The sequence below is a fragment of the Cibotium barometz genome, chromosome 38 (genome assembly GCF_041138505.1).
Source record: "Cibotium barometz isolate CiBa-2024 chromosome 38, ASM4113850v1, whole genome shotgun sequence".
Classification (NCBI taxonomy): domain Eukaryota; kingdom Viridiplantae; phylum Streptophyta; class Polypodiopsida; order Cyatheales; family Cibotiaceae; genus Cibotium; species Cibotium barometz.
In genome coordinates this window covers 285,855-307,206 of record NC_141083.1, presented here as the reverse complement: position 1 = coordinate 307,206, position 21,352 = coordinate 285,855, and the positions used below count along the sequence as shown (strand labels likewise).

At 43.7% G+C, this 21,352-nt stretch overlaps 2 protein-coding genes across 7 annotated transcripts; both read right to left on the bottom strand.

Moving 5' to 3' along the window:
• Window positions 1-1,846: 1,846 nt before the first annotated feature.
• LOC147616207 (uncharacterized) lies at window positions 1,847-19,610 on the bottom strand. Of its 6 annotated transcripts, XM_086777225.1 has the most exons (5): window positions 19,506-19,610; window positions 18,118-19,187; window positions 15,122-16,926; window positions 3,914-3,935; window positions 1,847-2,759 (listed from the first exon to the last, which is right to left on the bottom strand). In XM_086777225.1, the coding sequence occupies exons 3-5, from the start codon at window positions 15,248-15,250 to the stop codon at window positions 2,671-2,673; spliced, it is 240 nt and encodes a 79-aa protein (XP_086633351.1). In that variant the 5' UTR covers window positions 15,251-16,926; window positions 18,118-19,187; window positions 19,506-19,610; the 3' UTR covers window positions 1,847-2,670. The 6 variants fall into 6 exon arrangements, 4 of the variants coding, with proteins under 4 accessions (XP_086633351.1, XP_086633349.1, XP_086633352.1 ...); XR_015262453.1 differs by lacking the exons at window positions 15,122-16,926; window positions 18,118-19,187; window positions 19,506-19,610 and adding an exon at window positions 5,891-10,867; XR_015262454.1 differs by lacking the exons at window positions 1,847-2,759; window positions 3,914-3,935 and having other exon boundaries at window positions 14,606-16,926; window positions 19,451-19,575.
• Window positions 12,399-14,384, bottom strand: LOC147616208 (uncharacterized). The gene has a single exon (XM_086777228.1). The coding sequence runs from the start codon at window positions 13,059-13,061 to the stop codon at window positions 12,399-12,401; it is 663 nt and encodes a 220-aa protein (XP_086633354.1). The 5' UTR covers window positions 13,062-14,384.
• Window positions 19,611-21,352: the final 1,742 nt, after the last annotated feature.

Sequence of the window (21,352 nt, the reverse complement as noted above, 5' to 3'; positions counted from 1 at the left end):
TCAACTAGGCTCCATACACACATTCTAACACCAAATGAATGATGTAAAACCCCTTCTATTATCAGAGGAACCCAACAATATCAACAATTAAAAGAGATTTAGAATTGAAGTCAACAAGCAAAGATATCCTTGCTCATCCCCTTCTCACTAATGAGAAGTCACAATTGCCCAATCAACATGGAACATCCCTCTAGCAATCAAGTTCATTTACCATGGAACTTCTATAACTTTCCCGCTTTGGAACCCAATTGCATAAAACAATCATGTCAAAACTCAAAAGAGTACACCTTTGGGCATTTACAAATCTGACAATCATACATGACACCCTTGTATTCATGCTTTTAAGCCCATGTCATGATAAGTACCCGAGTAATAAAGCATTCACATCCATGAAGAAAATCAAATAACATGATGATATCAATGCCCATAAACTCTTTCATATCAAAAGCCTTACCATGTCTATGTCACCAAATCCAACAAATAAAAGCTTTTCATCATGTCTAACTATCAATGGCATACTTCATAATAAAAATTTCAGAATTCAACCTCTATGACGATCATGCCCGTGCTTCAATTCTAAGACTCAAATCGGGGCTGCATACCACACAAATCCATGCACAATTCAGCCTACAAACTACCCACAAATAGGGGTACAAATCCATGCAATGGAAGGCCAAATACCTTCACATATAGTCCATAAAGATAATCCATGGATGAAGACCACATTAAGGCCTAATCTTATCAGCCTTAATGATCATTAGTGCACTACTAACCCACAGATTACGTAATTACAAAAGAATTGACGCTTCTCTTCATGTATGATGAAATTGAAGCTTGCAGAGCCAAAAGCTATCACATGAGCACTTCAAACTTGGCTTCAGGCCCATGAAAGAAGCAAGAAGTCACAACACCAAGTGTCCATATCTACCTCAAAGGTGAAGCACACTCCAAGATCGTCCAAATGAAATACAAGCTTTGCCACTTGGCCACAGTTAGCCTCTTCATGCATTTCGGAATTGCTCCTCCACCCAAGACACCATAGAAGCTCCATGGCCATGCTTTGCACTCCCTGGAAGATCCATAGAAGCTTCCCAAGCTGAAAGCTCCCCCCAAAATCGTCAAACTGTAGCTACACCCATAGGAGAAGTGCCCATGGACTCATTGCAATCACCCCGGCTAGCTACACACTACCCTGAACTACCGAGTAAAGCTAGATCAAGAGCTGGAGTCCATCAGCAAGCCCTCATGCCTCTCCTCCTCCCCAAAATCGTCCTCTGATGAAGCAGCAGCAGTACTGTGTAGAAAACCACTCCCAAAAACCACCTACAAATGCCCAAAACCACCAACCAAAACCACTCATGTTGGGGTCCAACCATTGATTGACACTTGTCATCCTCTCCACCTACCCACCTTATCCCTTATCCTCTCTCTTTTTGCCCCCTTATCCACCCCGGTAACCAGTGTGAACATGAGTAATCACTGCCAATCCCGCAAGCATTCGAATGCGGAAAACCACTAGTGGTAAATCAAGAGTTGACATGTATGCCGCAGGCCCGGAAGATCTAGTCGCATTATAAGAACCGTAGCTCGGATCGAGATGCTGTCAAAAGGAAATCCCTAGTGCTCTGCATGCACTAGACCGCTATCATGAAAGCCACATCACTGGAACCACTGGTACGGCAATAATCCCACCACTGCCGTACAAAAAAATCATGGTCGCGGCACCATTTTCCGCTACAAATCCCACCATCATACCATATCTGCCTCAATGTAGGTCAAATCAAAGCATGGTCAAAAGAGAAAATGTCTGCCTCATCATACTCTCCATGATGGTCACAAGTGCTTTCAGCAAATGCCCCCAAATCCCTGCATATGCCAAAAATAGTATATGGCAAATCCACACAAATCTCTAAAAATATCACCAATCGTAGATCCAATCGGCACGGGACAAAAAGCAAAAATGTAGCTCTAGTCATGACTCAAGGAACTGTCACAAAAGCCCCTATATAGCATTGCCACATACTGCCAAATAAAGGATCTGCTAAAAATAGCAAATCATCACCATGTACAAATCCCCCTGGATCTCGGTCACCATAGCTCAGATTGCAGTGCTGTCAAAAGCAAAGGTGTAACCCTCAAGTGTCCCTAGAGCATTGCCATAAAAGCAACAAGATAGCAACTGCCCAACTTCCAAGTGCCTCAAAATCAGAGATCTGCTAAATATGGCCAAGTCTCTACCGCACACAAATCCCAGCAAAACTCCATACCACCAACTCTGATCCAAATGCAGTAAACATGAAAAATGATGCCCTCGGCATGCTCCACAAGCCTATCAAAAAAGTCCCATGAAATACATCCATCTGCCATGGAAATCACCCAAAAAAACCTACTAAAAATAGTAAAAAAATCCATGTACTCCATATACAATGTCACCAGATCACACCTGGCCAAAGCCAAATGTACATGAATCCTCCATATAATACCCAATACCATCATCCTAACATATTAAAAAAAAATACATGTCTGGCATGCTGCCATAATACACCATAAACCAACTGCCCAGGGTATCCCAGTGCAATACAATAGCATCCCGGAGATCCAAGTCAAACCCATGCCTCCTTATATATATCAGAGGTCCGCATCAGTGCATCAGAAGATACTCGAAGTATCTCAATCCTGCAAAGAATCATGGTATCCATGACTCATCCGCCATCTGCCGCCTAAGAACATCCTGGTAAGAGGCGAAATACTGCATCCACCTGTCAAAGAAAAATAAAACCGAAATCCCAATGATGCAGTCTATACATACCTATGCAATTTTCCCTGAACAAATGATAATGTCATGCCCAGCCAAATGAGGAAAAACCCATAGGAATGCGGTGTAACATGCAGAAGTAATATGCCAACACAAGGGAAATGAAATGCAGCCGCACACATCTGTGCCTAATGCAAAAATGGCGGGTTCAGTGAGTGCAATGCAACAACTCTACTCATCTGACCCACTCCGCTGCATATGTCCAAGGGATAACTCCGGATCTCAGCCCACCCTCTTACCACTCAGGTAGGTTGCGGCACCCATAACCTCTCAATCCCACGGCTCAGTGTCTCATTCAGGCGAGACGGGACCCCTTCGACAAGTGTATCAAATCGAAAGAAATAACAAAAATAAAAATAGTGCATGTGAAAACTTGTGAGTGCACATATGGCATAGGTGACTGCTTGGTGATAGGTCTAACATGGACCAGGCCTAGGCCCACCATGTCTCTCCCATCCAGAGATGTCCATGCAGCTGCCGTGCAAGTGCAGTGCACAAAGAAAATGCGAAAAAAACCCATCCAAAACAACCCTGTGGATGCCTTAGTGCAATGGAAGCCAATGTGCATCCCATTCTTGTCGGCATCAAATCTCGGATGGACTATGCAGAGTCCAAAATTAGTGTAATAAGTGTGAAGTGTGGTGACTCTGTGTACAGCCCATCCTTGTGTGTGCATCACTACTAGTCCATTCAGGCGGACTGGGACCCTCATGAGTTGTGTAACCCACAGCAAACCCACTCATCACACCACACAAAACCACATGCTACTGACAAATCTCTAATACAAGCCACTCATGCAGCACACAACAGTGACACACATCAAAAATTTCAAAAAATTATGCAAATTAAAGAAAAATAAAAAAATCCAGCGCAGCTAAGACAACCCTAGCTACCCACATAATTCTCCCCCAAGAGAATTCGCATCCCCGCGCAAATACACACCACACTGCATGGACTCATGGCAGTTCAGAGGCAAACCAGCAAGCATGACCACCATCAAGACTCAGAGGCAAACCACAATCCAATGACAAAACAAATCCACACACCAAAATATCCTTACTCAAAAAATGAGAAAAAATAGGGGAATGAGGAATGCACCTGATGAAAATTGGACCGTCCCCTGCAACATAGAGAATAGAATATACAGATCAAAACCGAGCCCTTTTAAAAATTACCTCTCACTCCTTCCTCCACGTTAAGCAATTGATCACATAGACATTGATATACAGGAGATGGATCATCCCAAGTTGCATATCGCAAATCCTCTGGTCTTAGTGGAGCTGATGCTGCCACATTGTAGTAAGGCATAGAAAGTATGGGTAAATTACTCAATAGATTTGGTGTAGATGACACCCATCTACTGAACATACGATGGAAATCACAGTTTTCGTCAAAATCCATGTCGAATAATTCGAACATACGTGCCCTTCTTCTATTGTTGGCCCCATTTTCCGCACCACTCACCCTCTGCTGGTCGGTACCTCTCTGCGGCAAATACAGACTATCTGCATCATGCCGCTGGTAGGTGACTCCCACCAGAGTTTGGACTCGACTATTTCCGTAACGACGGAAATAGGTGCGACATTTCCAACACAATTCACAAATTGAATGCAGCATAATAAGCTCACACATCAAACAGAGTTCATCTGGGTGAAATTGCATTAATAGCAAACACTGTGGGAAACTCGTCCACATAGCATAGCTCACCACATCTAGCATACAGATACCTAGAGTGGGTCTGTAAAGGAGGGATACTATAGGGACCATCATGGTAAAGATCCGAACTATCCTCATCCTCGATGGGTGAATTCTGATAAGGCCACGTAAAATCCATCTACCCATCCCCAATCCATCACAACCACATTTTTAACAACATGAAATTTCAAACACACCTCTCAAAGAAAATAAATCAACCACACAGAAACCATAATCTAGACTGCCAGGAATCCCTACTAGATCCTGGTATGTGGTGGTCACCATAACATGCTTGGGAGAACTCCCTCACACTTGGGTCATCCCTTCCTTCTAACTAGCACAGATACACACAACACATCAATGCACAGCACACAGTAAATCACATCAAGAAACAAACAAACTGTTTTTGGTATTTTCTATGTTTTTGTGTGTTGGTTTTTTCAGGTTTTTGTGTGTTGGTTTTTGGTATTTTCTATGTTTTTGTGTGTTGGTTTTTTCAGGTTTTTGACTACACACATCCAAGGCATCACATCACTCGATCAGAGTTCTAAATAAGCACTACGGACACGTTCTGTTGTGAGGGTCTCATTGTACAATTGGATATCCTGCTGCATGTTAGGGTAGTCTCGTAGCTCTAGATTGTGGGAATGGCAGAGAAAGAATTCGTCGTTCGGGTGTATGATATACACCGTCGCATCTAGCCCTAATTCCACCTTACAGCCATTGTATCTATTCTTGTATTTCCTAGTATACCCTTCTGGCACAATGGCCTCAGTTTCTTCCCTGATGAGTAGATTTGATGGTAGATGTAGGAAACCAGAGAAGAAATGGATAGGCGTGGTTGTCCCCTCCTTGTCATATTTCCACGCAAAAAAATATTCCATATATAACCGCGGCGGCCACAGAACAAGAAGATCCATACTCCCAAACATCACATTCAGGTACGTACTCGGACTCAGAATCAGAGCTGTACAGGTCAGATACATTGGTTATTTCTTTGTAGGGTTTCTTTTCTATCCATAATGACTCGTCTTCTACTACCCACTTCCCTTTTTGTTTTGCAGTGTACCTGCGCGACGCCATCGTCCTGACAACACAAATTTTACAAAAACAAAAATAAAAACACACCCCACCCTATTGCACACATAACAACTGTAACCTAGTGACTGATTTCTTTCCAAGGTTCTGGGGTTGATGTAAAGAATTCTCGGTATGGTATTTTTTGACGTTCACTCTTGTCGTCAACATTTGCGCCTCGAGATCTGCAAGTTGAACTGACCCATTGGGAAACACTTCCACCACCCAATAAGGTCCTAACCACCCATTTAAGCTTGCCTGGATGACGTCTATAGCGGCTATCGTATAGCAGTACCAGGTCACCTTCTTTAAAAGCCTTGTGTTTATCCCTCAAGTGACGATCGTACCATTCCTTGCGCCGCTTCTGAATCACTTCCCGAGTCTGGAAAGCCATCAATCTAGCCTCCTCCAACTCATTAAGCGTTATTAGTCGATGTTTAGTCGATTCATCCAATGGCATCCTCAATTGTGCCGCGACTCGTAAAGACTACAGTTCCAATTCAACTGGGATGATAGCTTCCTGTCCATAGACTAATCGGAATGGCGTGGCATTTGTTGTAACCTTGTGTGCTGTACGATAACCCACAACGCTGAATGCAGCTTTTTATCCCAATCTCTACGATGTAGATTGCAAGTCTTCGTAAGAATGTCACAAATGATCTTGTTGACCCGTTCAACTTGACCATTGGCCTGCGATAAGCGATGCTTTATATTGTAGGTGTCTGTCAGGGCTTCAATTGCATCATTAACGAAATGGGTTCCTCTATCAGACACAAGCTCAATCGGGCATCCAAACCGCACAATGATATTCTCATATAGAAAAGTGGCCACATTTTTGGCACTATCAGGCCCGGAATGCACGAGCTTCAGCCTATTTGGTCACATAATCCACAGCTACAAGGATATATTCATTACGAGCCCCTTTTGTTGGTGGAATGACGGGACCAACAAAATCAATCCCCCATTTCTCAAATGGCCTTAGCGGGATGATGGCATGCATAACCATGTTATCACGAGGACTAGGCTTACCAACTCGTTGACACACATCACAACATTTAACATAAGCCTTACAATCCTTAAATACTTGCAGCCACCAAAATCCTGCTTGAAGCACTTTTCTACCGGTGCTAAGCCCCGCAAAGTGTCCACCACAAACATCATCATAGCAACTTTTGATAATCTGCCGTACCTCGTGAGGCATTACACATCGTCGAAGCACTAGATCTCGGCACAATTTATACAACATACCCCCAATGATAGTAAACGATGCAGCTTTAATGATGAGTTTCTTCCTTGCAGCTCCTGTGATATTCCTAGGAGTCCTTCTCGTAGAAAGATACTCTGCAATTCCAACATACCATTCAGGTGCTGCATCCACAATGAACAGCATGGCATCAGGGAAATCATCATCAACACCCTCATCCGAGCCCTCTTGCTCGATGCGCAGCATGTGATCAGCTGGCAAATGGCTCTTTCCCGCTTTAAGCACAATCTGAAAGTCAAACTCTTGTAAGAGAAGTAACCAACGCGTGATTCTTCTAGTCAGACAAGGCTTTACAATAAGATACTTTAGAGCTTGATGATCAACATAAAACACAAACTTGTTTGCTAAAGTAAGTAGTGACGAAATTTCTACACTGAAAAAATCATACCAAGAGCTTCTCTTTCCGTGGTGTTATATTTCCTCTCGACAGCAGATAATTGCCTACTAGCATAGTAAATTGGATGATCAAAGCTCTTCTCATCTGGTTGGCACAACACTGCACCTACTGCAATGGAAGAAGCATCGACATGTACATGGAATATTTAGCATAGCCAGTATTGGAGCTTCTGTGAGTGCCTTCTTCAGCTCCCTGAAAGCTTGTTCACACTCATATGTCCATTGGTACACTGAGCATCTTTCCTAAGCAATTTGGTCATAGGTGCAGCTTTGTCAACATAGTGTCGTATGAATCGACGGTAAAACCCCACATGATTTAAAAAAAGGATTGCAACTCGGTAACTATCTTTGGTGGCTCCAACTGTTGAATCTTTTCGACCTTTCTCACGTCAGTCACATTAAGCCCTTTTTGGATACCACATATCCCAATAACAATCCATATGGTACAGCGAAAATGCATTTCTTGGAATTAAGCGACATGCTATACTCTCGACACTTGAGTAGACATTTTCTCAAGTATTCCAAATGGTTCTTCTCCCAGCTATCGACACAAAAGTCGTCTAAGAAAACCTCCATAAAATCACATAAATAATCACGGAATGCTTGAGTAACCACTTGTTGAAATGTTGCAGGGGCATTGCACAATCCAAAAGGCATGACTCTGTAAGCATAGGTACCCCATTCTATCATCAGGGTGGATGCTAACTTGATTGTAGCCACTCAATCCATCAAGAAAAGAATAGAGTTCCTTGCCCGCAACATTATCTAAAACTGTATCAATAAATGGCAAAGGAAAATGATCCTTTTTTGTGGCTGCGTTAAGTTTCCTATAGTCCACACATACCCTGATTTCACCATTCTTTTTTAGAACAATGACAATCGGTGACACCCACTCACTATTTTCAATGGGGTATATGAACCCGGCTTCTAGTAGCTTGTCAATCTTGGCCTTGACTTTCAATGAATAATTTGGATTCAAGCGGTATGGCCTTTGGCAAACAGGTTTAGCACTAGGTTCCAAATATATTCGGTGTTGTCCCAAATGAGTTGGAATTCCCTTCATGTCCTTGTCCTTGTACGACCACGCTATCACATCCGTGAATTCTTCAAAAAGCGACAAATATTCCTTCAGAATCTTCGGTGTTAATTGCGTTCCAATGTTGACCTTTCGGGGTGAATCGTCGGTACTCAGATTTAGTTCTTGTACAGGTGGATCTACAGAGTAGTCCACTTCTAAAGGGTCTAACATAATTTTTCCCTTCGCATGGGCTGGTCTTTCCAACATCTTAACCTCCCTAACAGTGTGATCCATGAAAAACTTGGGATAATTGTTTTCATTACCTAACACTTCCACTTCTGGTGGTTCTGACTGAGTTGTGTCAGGTTTTTTACCCTTCTTTTTGACCTTACCCTTTGATTCTACCTGTGTCATACCCACCAAAACATCAATGCCAGTTGTGCAGTACTTGACACCATTCGAAGTCTTCACCCTCAATGACCAAACTCAACCAGTCAGTAATTTTGTATGACTGATGCCCCCTTTAGTTCCTGCCACTTGCGTGAAAAGACATATGCTCATTGCTAGACATTATTGACTCAACCTTTCTTCTAGTCTGTTCGCAGGATGAGATAACTAGACACTAGAAAGTCACAAGTTCTCCCCAAGGAATGTGGTTGGCTCCTACCAGATCATGACAACCTGAATCACACAGAATCATACCTCTAAGACACTAAGCTGAGAGTCAGTCACTCATCACTCTTACGTAATTGAAAATACATACACACCCTCACTTTGTTTTTGGTTTTTGTTTTTTCTGTTTGTGCAAATGTACGCAGGTTGGTATATCTCTGAACTACACTCCGTTGCTACCCTCACCGTGCACATTGCTGTTTGGAAGTGTGGTATTCTTGGTTGCAATGTCATAATATTCACGTAGGTAATAAGCCTGCAACAGCGCTTGCTTAACTCGGTAAAATGCAACCTCGCATTCATTTGAACCAACTGAAACCATTTTTTTTTCAACAAGCAAAAATTTATACACGTCCCTTCGCAGCAACCTGGTGAGAACCAAGATCTGATTGACATCAAAGCTAGCAAATTTTCGCCAATACTGCAAGTATCCCAGAAAAATCCTTAATTCTTCTACCTTAGATGGTGCTTGAAGATTCAAGAGGAGTGGCAGTCCCATCACTGTTGTTGGACCACTGCCTTCTACTCGCATCTCCCGTGTCTTCCGATTCTCAACTTGTTGTGTTATAGAATTTCTTGGTCGAATCATTTGATGATGCGAACCATAAGATTCACATAGTGTCGCAGCTAACTGCTCTTTTTGAGGGCAATGTTTTTTGATGTGTCCTAGCTGATGACAATGATGAAAGTGTTTATGTCGATGCACATTAGGAACCAATGCTGGGTTGAGGCTCACCAGGGTCGGTAAGTCACTAATCTGTCGCATCTCATCACCACTATTTTGTATAACAACAAGCTCCGACACATCACACTCCACCTGTACCATATTGACCTCGAAATCAGGGAACACACCAAGCCAATCCAAGATTGCTTGATCTGAATCTTCGGCATCACTATAATCCACTTGTAACACACCTGGTTCCTTGTCCTCATCAATCTGCAAAACAATGTGATCCTTGCCACCGTTTTGCCTAGACTTAGCGACCACATTAACCTCCTCAGGACTGAATGTAGCATTATTGTCCAACTTTTGTTTCCCCTTCTCCTCCCATGTGTACTTCCTAGTGACCGTCGGAACCTTCTGTTGCTGACCGCCAAACAGGAAGACTGCACTGTATCTTTTGGATTTTCAAAGCATCTAGACGCATCCACTCCCATAGAGTCGGTCTGCTCTGTGTAGGATGTCGCATCACTCTGCGTCCCAATTGCCTCTGAATAGGTATCAGAATGGCCCTCCGAAGCATATGGAATCGCATGCACATTGAGTTTAACCTTCAGTGCTCTGGTCCATTGGAAATCTTTATGGTCCCTTTGCGCCGATCATGCACTGCTCGAGCTTGAAATAACCATGGCCTACCCAACAAAAGTGGATACGCATTGGCTGCAGCCAATGTGCGCAACACCACATAATCCACAAAGAATTCTAGTCCAGCAATGACTGTCCTAACTGCACGCAAAATTCCCACCGGCTTGATCCTCCTTTGATTCACAAACGGCGTTGGTTCAAGCGCAGATAGCCCCAACTTTTTCATTGTCTCATACGTCATGATGTTCACTCCAGATCCACCATCAATGAGGACTTCAGAGATGAAATAATCATCCACCTCTACTTCCAAAGTTGGTGCACCGAGATCTACCACCTGAGGTGTCATTGACGCAACTAATTGCAGCTCGATTTCCTTGCGGCCCACCAATGCTGAGGTCAGTACCTTGCGACATTGAGGAGACAGTCAATAGTTGATTGATCGTGATGTTAGGATGCATGTTACCAAGGTCCCTAACAAATCATATGGCTCAGTCTGCTTGGCCAACTTTGAAACTCTCTTATGTTTCCGCCTTGCTCTCCTAGACTTTGTTGATTTTCCAGATAGTTCATCACCGGCCTTATCTGCAGGGAAAATAGAAGATTGTCCTTGACCATTCGACTCATTGGACTTATCTGCAGGGAAAATAGAAGATTGTCCTTGACCATTCGACTCATTGGACTGGGGAGTGTTGATGACTTCAGGTTGCTTTGCCGAGAAAGTGACCTTCTTTTGCCATTTCTTAGAAGCTTGATTTAATGGCACTATCCCTGGCACTGTACCACTACTGGAATCACTCATGTTACTACTCGAGTCAGTCTCTAATTCCCCTTGGCCTAACTCTGGTGACCGCTTCCCATAGTTCGTAGATCGAGTCACAGCTCCTACCAATGGGTGAGTAGAATTGGGGTTCAACATCTCAGTTTCAATCAAGTTCTTCTGTTTGGAAATAGATGCCTCATTGGATCCAAAGTTACGAATCGGTGGCATCATCCTTGGTGGACAATCTTCACTGACATGACCTTGCTCTTTGCACGTTCCACATATTGGAATATAATCCATAGACTTCCTAGGATTAGGACAGTTGGTCGAAATGTGTCCAGGCTCTCCACACCGGTAACAAGTAATTTGCCGCCTAGGCCTTGGGTTGTTGGGCATTCCTGCACTATGTGCTGGTTGCGGCGTAACTGCCATGACTTGGGGTACGGCAGGAGTACCATGTTGCTGAGGGTTTCCTACAAATGGAGCCATCATAAAAGTTTGGTAGTCATTACCCGTTAGACTGTATGCAACCATCTGTACTGGCATTTGTGGTTGAGGTTCCGCCATAGAAGGTGGATTAACTGGGTTAGCGTTACGTCTCCTACATTGTGCCGTATCATGATTGTTCATGTTGCAAACAGCACGGTATTTAGGTGGTGCTTTTGGCTTGGGTATGTCCTGTGGTGTTGGACACTCATTTTGATAATGACCGTAGCCCTTGCATCGTAGACACACCACATTCGACCTTTCATTCTTTGGTTGCGCCTTGTCCTGACCCTTGATCAGATTCAGCTGCAACTCCGTCATCTGCTTGATTAGAGCATCCAGTTTATTCTTTGGCACTCACAACAATTGGTTGAGGAGTTGGTTGAGTCACAGGAATGGAAGCACTTGGCTGCATTGCGGGCAAACTCATTGAGCCATTGACGTAGGTTGAGTAGGCAGAATCGCCAAGGCATTTGTTTGTGGGATTGCAGCCACTTGTGGCAGATTCATAGATTGCAACGGATGGCTCGGTGAAACACTATAGGCAGCCTGACTAGGTACCAATGGATTCTGCATGTACTGCCCAGTTTGTGCGTGAGTGTTTGAAGCAGCGATTGCTAACGGTTGCACCATTGGTGGCATTGCATTTGTAGTTCCCGTGTGTCCTACCATTGGCATTGACCACATGGCATTGCTTGTGCCTGGTATAAACATAGTTGGATTGCCAACATTTCCTGGCCAAAAGGGATCAGTGGACATGGGTGTTGACTGTGGAAACATGTGCTGATTTGCCATCATTGAGGCACAAGGTGACATGTACGGTTGCATGCCTATTCCCTCATAGGAGAGTCCTCTTTTCGCAATCTCCCAATTACTGGCAGTTGCTATTGCTGCATCCAAGGTTGCTGGCTACTGCATCTTCACAAAAAAACGTACCTCACTTGGTAGTCCTTTGACAAACCATCCGACTTGATCTTGAGGACCCGACGGTTGGGTACGCTTACTGATTAACCACTTGACCTTGTTGGCATACATTTGCAAGGTTTCGTTTCGTAGCAAACGCACATTATCCAGCTCTTCACGTATGCATTCCGAGTAACCAATGGGACAAAAGGTAGTAAGAAATGCAGTTCTCAAACCATCCCAAGTGGCAAAATGTCCTGCTGGGAATTGGGCATACCAATCACTAGCAAAACCATCCAACGTGGCAGGAAAGACCCTTAATTTATCAGCATCAGCGGCCTGGTTGTTGGCTTGAGCCACCGTGTTAAAGCGATTCACATGCACATCAGGGTCCTCTCCCATTCCTCGAAAAACATTGTGTCGTACTGTGGACACTGGATTGGCCATGTTTGGTACAACAGTAACACCACTGCCAAGCAACCGCGTACTTGGATTCACTTGTGGTGAAGAGACACTTCCCGTGCCAACGGACAAACTAGAGCTAAGGTTAGGACTTGGGTCTACAATAGGGTCCACTGAAGGTACTATCTCAGCTAGCACTTCCTCAGGGCCACTATCTCTATGATGCTGGGGGTGCTCCTTGACTCTTCTGATCAGAACCACTATCATCTACTGAACTTGCTTTCTTTCCTTGTCTTTTACGGGCTCTCTCGTCCCTATCCCTGGCTTGACTAGCCTTCAACTCTCCAGACATAGGTTAGCAGGAGCACGGATCATCATCATGCTCCTACGGCCTACCGCACTCAACCTAAATCCCTAACACTTAAGACTTTCAGATTCCAGCACCTTCAAGACACTAACCTTCAACTCGTCTAGCTTGAGTCACCCTACCGATTCCACATTGCATCACCTAATCCTGACCGAAGCTATAACCTACCACGGACATCCATACTCAGGCATCCACATTGCCTCACACACTTGGAACCCCTTGCATTCCATCCCCGGCAACGGCACCAAAATTTATGTGGAAGGTTAGGGTTAGCAAAACCGGAACCACATAAGTACAAGGCGGGTTCTTGAAGGGGGGAAAGTATATCCCACAGATGCAAGGTAAAAAACAAATGGTCATTGTAGTCCTATTCCCACCAGCACACAATTGCACAAGACACATTGGCAACAATCACAGCCCCTCACTCAGCTGTCCCTCCTGATACCATCATATCCACTATTTGAGGTCCTAACTTCCTAGTTCACTTTAGTACAGTAGACAAGATTACAACACTGGGTAGTCCACTTAACTGAGAACATTGATAAGGGCTAATGTAACATAGCATTATGGCAACCACATCCAATCGACATCACTAAACCTTCATGTACACTTCTATAGGAGTTCCAATTGGCTCAGTCACTACTCAGGGCTAGCATCCTTACTCAAGGAAAGTAAGATCCACATTGGCAAGCACAATTCACAAGAAAGCTATCCAATATACACCCACTCAGATGGCACACCCATCTAAACTCTAAGGAATTCTCATAAGAAATGAGGAACTCTCCTCATTGCACTATACACACCCTAATACCCAGGGCACCCTTCAGTTCACAAGCCACCAAGCCATCACATGTACAATCCAATCCAGTCTTCCCTTTGTGCACTCACAATCATTCACTTCTAGAGAACTACTCAGTACTCACTTAATGTTCCTTAAGATTTACCACAACTGGATGGTAAAAACTTCCCCTCCACTACCCTTGGTCAAGGAGACTAGGCCCTATAAGAGATCCAGAATAAGTGATAAGGTTCAAGGGGGTAACACTCTTGTTCAACTAGGCTCCATACACACATTCTAACACCAAATGAATGCTGTAAAACCCCATCTCTTATCATAGGAACCCTACAATATCATCCATTAAAAGAGATTTAGAATTGAAGTCAACAAGCAAAGATATCCTTGCTCATCCCCTTCTCACTAATGAGAAGTCACAATTGCCCAATCAACATGGAATATCCCTCTAACAATCAAGTTCATTTACCATGGAATTTCGATAATTTTCCCGCTTTGAATCATGTCAAAACTCAAAAGAGTACACCTTTGGGCATTTACAAATCTGACAATCATACATGACACCCTTGTATTCATGCTTTTAAGCCCATGTCATGATAAGTACCCGAGTAATAAAGCATTCACATCCATGAAGAAAATCAAATAACATGATGATATCAATGCCCATAAACTCTTTCATATCAAAAGCCTTACCATGTCTATGTCACCAAATCCAACAAATAAAAGCTTTTCATCATGTCTAACTATCAATGGCATACTTCATAATAAAAATTTCAGAATTCAACCTCTATGACGATCATGCCCGTGCTTCAATTCTAAGACTCAAATCGGGGCTGCATACCACACAAATCCATGCACAATTCAGCCTACAAACTACCCACAAATAGGGGTACAAATCCATGCAATGGAAGGCCAAATACCTTCACATATAGTCCATAAAGATAATCCATGGATGAAGACCACATTAAGGCCTAATCTTATCAGCCTTAATGATCATTAGTGCACTACTAACCCACAGATTACGTAATTACAAAAGAATTGACGCTTCTCTTCATGTATGATGAAATTGAAGCTTGCAGAGCCAAAAGCTATCACATGAGCACTTCAAACTTGGCTTCAGGCCCATGAAAGAAGCAAGAAGTCACAACACCAAGTGTCCATATCTACCTCAAAGGTGAAGCACACTCCAAGATCGTCCAAATGAAATACAAGCTTTGCCACTTGGCCACAGTTAGCCTCTTCATGCATTTCGGAATTGCTCCTCCACCCAAGACACCATAGAAGCTCCATGGCCATGCTTTGCACTCCCTGGAAGATCCATAGAAGCTTCCCAAGCTGAAAGCTCCCCCCAAAATCGTCAAACTGTAGCTACACCCATAGGAGAAGTGCCCATGGACTCATTGCAATCACCCCGGCTAGCTACACACTACCCTGAACTACCGAGTAAAGCTAGATCAAGAGCTGGAGTCCATCAGCAAGCCCTCATGCCTCTCCTCCTCCCCAAAATCGTCCTCTGATGAAGCAGCAGCAGTACTGTGTAGAAAACCACTCCCAAAAACCACCTACAAATGCCCAAAACCACCAACCAAAACCACTCATGTTGGGGTCCAACCATTGATTGACACTTGTCATCCTCTCCACCTACCCACCTTATCCCTTATCCTCTCTCTTTTTGCCCCCTTATCCACCCCGGTAACCAGTGTGAACATGAGTAATCACTGCCAATCCCGCAAGCATTCGAATGCGGAAAACCACTAGTGGTAAATCAAGAGTTGACATGTATGCCTCAGGCCCGGAAGATCTAGTCGCAATATAAGAACCGTAGCTCGGATCGAGATGCTGTCAAAAGGAAATCCCTAGTGCTCTGCATGCACTAGACCGCTATCATGAAAGCCACATCACTGGAACCACTGGTACGGCAATAATCCCACCACTGCCGCACAAAAAAATCATGGTCGCGGCACCATTTTCCGCTACAAATCCCACCATATCTGCCTCAATATAGGTCAAATCAAAGCATGGTCAAAAGAGAAAATGTCTGCCTCATCATACTCTCCATGATGGTCACAAGTGCTTTCAGCAAATGCCCCCAAATCCCTGCATATGCCAAAAATAGTATATGGCAAATCCACACAAATCTCTAAAAATATCACCAATCGTAGATCCAATCGGCACGGGACAAAAAGCAAAAATGTAGCTCTAGTCATGACTCAAGGAACTGTCACAAAAGCCCCCTATATAGCACTGCCACATACTGCCAAATAAAGGATCTGCTAAAAATAGCAAATCATCACCATGTACAAATCCCCCTGGATCTCGGTCACCATAGCTCAGATTGCAGTGCTGTCAAAAGCAAAGGTGTAACCCTCAAGTGTCCCTAGAGCACTGCCATAAAAGCAACATGATAGCAACTGCCCAAGTGCCTCAAAATCAGAGATCTGCTAAATATGGCCAAGCCTCTACCGCACACAAATCCCAGCAAAACTCCATACCACCAACTCTGATCCAAATGCAGTAAACATGAAAAATGATGCCCTCGGCATGCTCCACAAGCCTATCAAAAAAGTCCCATGAAATACATCCATCTGCCATGAAAATCACCCAAAAAAAACCTACTAAAAATAGTAAAAAAATCCATGTACTCCATATACAATGTCACCAGATCACACCTGGCCAAAGCCAAATGTACATGAATCCTCCATATAATACCCAATACCATCATCCTAACATATAAAAAAAAATACATGTCTGAATACACCATAAACCAACTGCCCAGGGTATCCCAGTGCAATACAATAGCATCCCGGAGATCCAAGTCAAACCCATGCCTCCTTATATATATCAGAGGTCCGCATCAGTGCATCAGAAGATACTCGAAGTATCTCAGTCCTGCAAAGAATCATGGTATCCATGACTCATCCGCCATCTGCCGCCTAAGAACATCCTGGTAAGAGGCGAAATACTGCATCCACCTGTCAAAGAAAAATAAAACCGAAATCCCAATGATGCAGTCTATACATACCTATGCAATTTTCCCTGAACAAATGATAATGTCATGCCCAGCCAAATGAGGAAAAACCCATAGGAATGCGGTGTAACATGCAGAAGTAATATGCCAACACATGGGAAATGAAATGCAGCCGCACACATCTGTGCCTAATGCAAAAATGGCGGGTTCAGTGAGTGCAATGCAGCACATAAAAGATGTCAAGGTAAACCACTCTACTCATCTGACCCACTCGGCTGCATATGTCCTAGGGATAACTCCGGATCTCATCCCACCCACTGACCACTCAGCTAGTAGGTTGCGGCACCCATAACCTCTCAATCCCATGGCTCAGTGTCTCATTCAGGCGAGACGGGACCCCTTCGACAAATGTATCAAATCGAAAGAAATAACAAAAATAAAAATAGTGCATGTGAAAACTTGTGAGTGCACATATGGCATAGGTGACTGCTTGGTGATAGGTCTAACATGGACCAGGCCTTGGCCCACCATGTCTCTCCCATCCAGAGATGTCCATGCAGCTGCCGTGCAAGTGCAGTGCACAAAGAAAATGCGGAAAAAACCCATCCAGAACAACCCTGTGGATGCCTTAGTGCAATGGAAGCCAATGTGCATCCCATCCTTGTTGGCATCAAATCTCGGATGGACTATGCAGAGTCCAAAATTAGTGTAATAAGTGTGAAGTGTGGTGACTCTGTGTACAGCCCATCCTTGTGTGTGCATCACTACTAGTCCATTCAGGCGGGGACTGGGACCCTCATGAGTTGTGTAACCCACAGCAAACCCACTCATCACACCACACAAAACCACATGCTACTGACAAATCCCTAATACATGCCACTCATGCAGCACACAACACTGACACACATCCAAAATTTCTAAAAATTATGCAAATTAAAGAAAAATAAAAAAATCCAGCGCAGGTAAGACAACCCTAGCTACCACATAATTCTGCCCCAAGAGAATTCGCATCCCCGCGAATTACAAAGCGAATACACACCACACTGCATGGACTCATGGCAGTTCAGAGGCAAACCAGCAAGCATGACCACCATCAAGACTCAGAGGCAAACCACAATCCAATGACAAAACAAATCCACACACCAAAATATCCTTACTCAAAAAATGAGGAAAAATAGGGGAATGAGGAACGCACCTGATGAAAATTGGACCGTCCCCTGCAACATCACTGGAACCACTGGTACGGCAATCATGGTCGCGGCACCATTTTCCGCGACAAATCGCACCATATCTGCCTCATCATAGGTCAAATCAAAGCATGGTCAAAAGAGAAAATGTCTGCCTCATCATACTCTCCATGATGGTCACAAGAGCAACTGGACTGCTTTCAGCAATCCCTGCATATGCCAAAAATAGTATGTGGCAAATTCACACAAATCTCTAAAGATATCACCAATCGGCACGGGACAAAAAGCAAAAATGTAGCTCTAGTCATGACTTAAGGAACTGTCACAAAAGCCCCCTATACAGCACTGCCACACACTGCCAAATCAAGGATCTGCTAAAAATAGCAAATCATCACCATGTACAAATCCCCCTGGATCTTGGTCACCATAGCTCAGATTGCAGTGCCGTCAAAAGCAAAGGTGTAACCCTCAAGTGTTCCTAGAGCATTGCCATAAAAGCAACATGATAGCAACTGCCCAAGTGCCTCAAAATCAGAGATCTGCTAAATATGGCCAAGCCTCTACCGCACACAATTCCCAGCAAATCTCCATACCACCAGCTCTGATCCAAATGCAGTAAACATGAAAAATGATGCCCTCGGCATGCTCCACAAGCCTATCAAAAAAGTCCCATGAAATACATCCATCTGCCATGGAAATCACCCAAAAAGAAAAAAAAAACTAAAAACAGTAAAAAATCGATGTAGTCCATACTAATCCAATACAATGTCACCAGATCAACCTGGCCAAAGCCAAATGTACATGAATCCTCCATATAATACCCAATACCATCATCCTAACATATTAAAAAAAAATACATGACTGGCATGCTGCCATAATACACCATAAACCAACTGCCCAGGGTATCCCAGTGCAATCCAAGTCAAGCCCATGCCTCCTGATATATATCAGAGGTCCGCATCAGTGCATCAGAAGATACTTGAAGTATCTCAATCCTACAAAGAATCATGGTATCCATGACTCATCCGCCATCCGCCGCCTAAGAACATCCTGGTAAGAGGCCAAATACTGCATCCACCTGTCAAAGAAAAATAAAACTGAAATCCCGATGATGCAGTCTATACATACCTATGTAATTTTTTCTGAACAAATGATAATGTCATGCCTAGCCAAATGAGGAAAAACCCATAGGAATGCGGTGTAACATGCAGAAGTAATATGCCAACACAAGGGAAATGAAATGCAGCCGCACACATCTGTGCCTAATGCAAAAATGGCGGGTTCAGTGAGTGCAATGCAACACATAAAAGATGTCAAGGTAAACCACTCTACGCATCTGACCTACTAGGCTGCATATGTCCACAGGATAACTCCGTATCTCAGCCCACCCACTTACCACTCAGCTAGTAGGTTGCGGCACCCATAATCTCTTAATCCCACGGCTAAGTGTCTCATTCAGGCGAGACGGGACCCCTTCGACAAATGTATCAAATCGAAAGAACAGTGACACACGTCAAAAATTTCAAAAAATTATGCAAATTAAAGAAAAATAAAAAAATCCAAGACAACCCTAGCTACCACAGATACTACAATGACAATTGTTTTGGTAGTTTTGGCTAGCCTAGCCTTCCACATATTTTTTGGCACCATTGCCGAGGAAGGATTGCAAGGACTCCAAGTGTGTGAGGCAATGTGAATGCTTGCGTGTGGATGTCAGTCGTAGGTTATAGCTTCGGAAAGGATTAGGTGATGTAATATGGCTTTGGTAGGGTGACTCAAGCTAGATAAATCGAAGGTTGGTATCTCGAAGGTGCTAGAATTCGAAAGTCTTAAGTGTTAGTGATTTAGGTCGAGTGCGGTAGGCCGTAGGAGCATGATGACGATCCGTGCTCCTGTTGACCTATGCCTAAAGAGTTGAAGGCTAGTCAAGGCAGACATAGGGACGAGAGAGCCCGTAAAAGACAAGGAAAGAAACCGAGTTCAGTAAGTGATAGTAGTTCTGATCGGAAGATTCAAGGAGTGCTCCCGCACCATAGAGAGAGTGACTTTGAACAAGTGCTAGTTGGGATAATACTTTCAATAGACCCTATTGTAGACCGGAGTCTGGACCTTAGCACTAGTCTGTTTATTGGTAGCAGAAGTGTATCTTCCCAACAAGTGAATCCAAGTACACAGCTCCTATTGGTTATACGGAATGCATACTTGAAGAGTTGGAGAATGTTCAATTCTTACCCTCCGAAACTTTGCAAATGTATGCAAACAAGGTTAAGTGGTTGATCAGTAAGAGGGATCAACCCACAGACCCTCAGGATCAGGTAGGGTGGTTCTTCAAGGGGTTCCCCATTGAAGTGAGATTTTTTGTGAAGATGCAGCGGCCAGCAACTTTGGATGCGGCCACATCAACTGCAAGTAACTGGGAAATTGCAAAGAGGGGAATTCCCTATGAAGGAATGGGCATGCAACCATACATGTCACCCTATGCGGCTATGATGGCAAATCAAACCATGTTTTTGCACTCAACACTCATGCCTGTTGACCCTTTTCGGCCAGGGAATACTGGAAATCCAACCATATTTATGTCAATGGCATGTTGTCAATGCCAATGGTAGGTAATTTGGGAATTGCAAGTGCAATGCCACCAATGGTGTAACCGCTAGCAATGACTATTGCCAATCCTCATGTGCAAGCTGAGCAATATATGCAAAACCCCTTGGTACCTAGTGGAGTTGAGACCTTTGAAAAGTTGATACCTCCCACAAACATGGATGAATTGAAAAGTGTTGCTGGAAGTTTTGGCATATTGACGGTCATTAGTGTGTTATGACCAACAGGAAACAAAGATGTTCATACTGAGGCTAGCAAAGGATTGTAGTTCAGAGAGACACCATTCGGTGTATAGTTGTATAAAAGAAAACCAGGAACAAAATGAAAACAAAACAAAACCAAAAATGAAAGTGACTGTGTGCACATTTGGGTTTGCGTGTGAGTGTTGAGTGAATACTTTCTCAGTCTAGTGTTTGACAGAAATGTGGTTCTATGTTATTCAAGTTGTCACGATCTTGTAGAAGCCAACCACATTCCTCGCACGAATTGTTGCCTTATAGTGCCCTAGGTGTCTTGTCCTGAAAAGAGACCAACCAAAATTGTAGAGTCCATGATGCATATTGGTGAAGCCATGTCCTCCAAGGCAATTGGCAACAACCAAAAGGGACATCAACCATTCAAGATTAATGACTGGTTGAG

Coding starts and splice junctions, on each gene's coding strand:
- LOC147616207 (XM_086777223.1), bottom strand. CDS start 4,657: ATGGGTAGATGGATTTTACGTGGCCTTATCAGAATTCACCCATCGAGG. Junction 2,760..3,990: donor CGTGGAGGAAGGAGTGAGAG/GTAATTTTTAAA, acceptor TTTCTTTGACAG/GTGGATGCAGTATTTCGCCT.
- LOC147616208 (XM_086777228.1), bottom strand. CDS start 13,061: ATGATAGTGGTTCTGATCAGAAGAGTCAAGGAGCACCCCCAGCATCAT.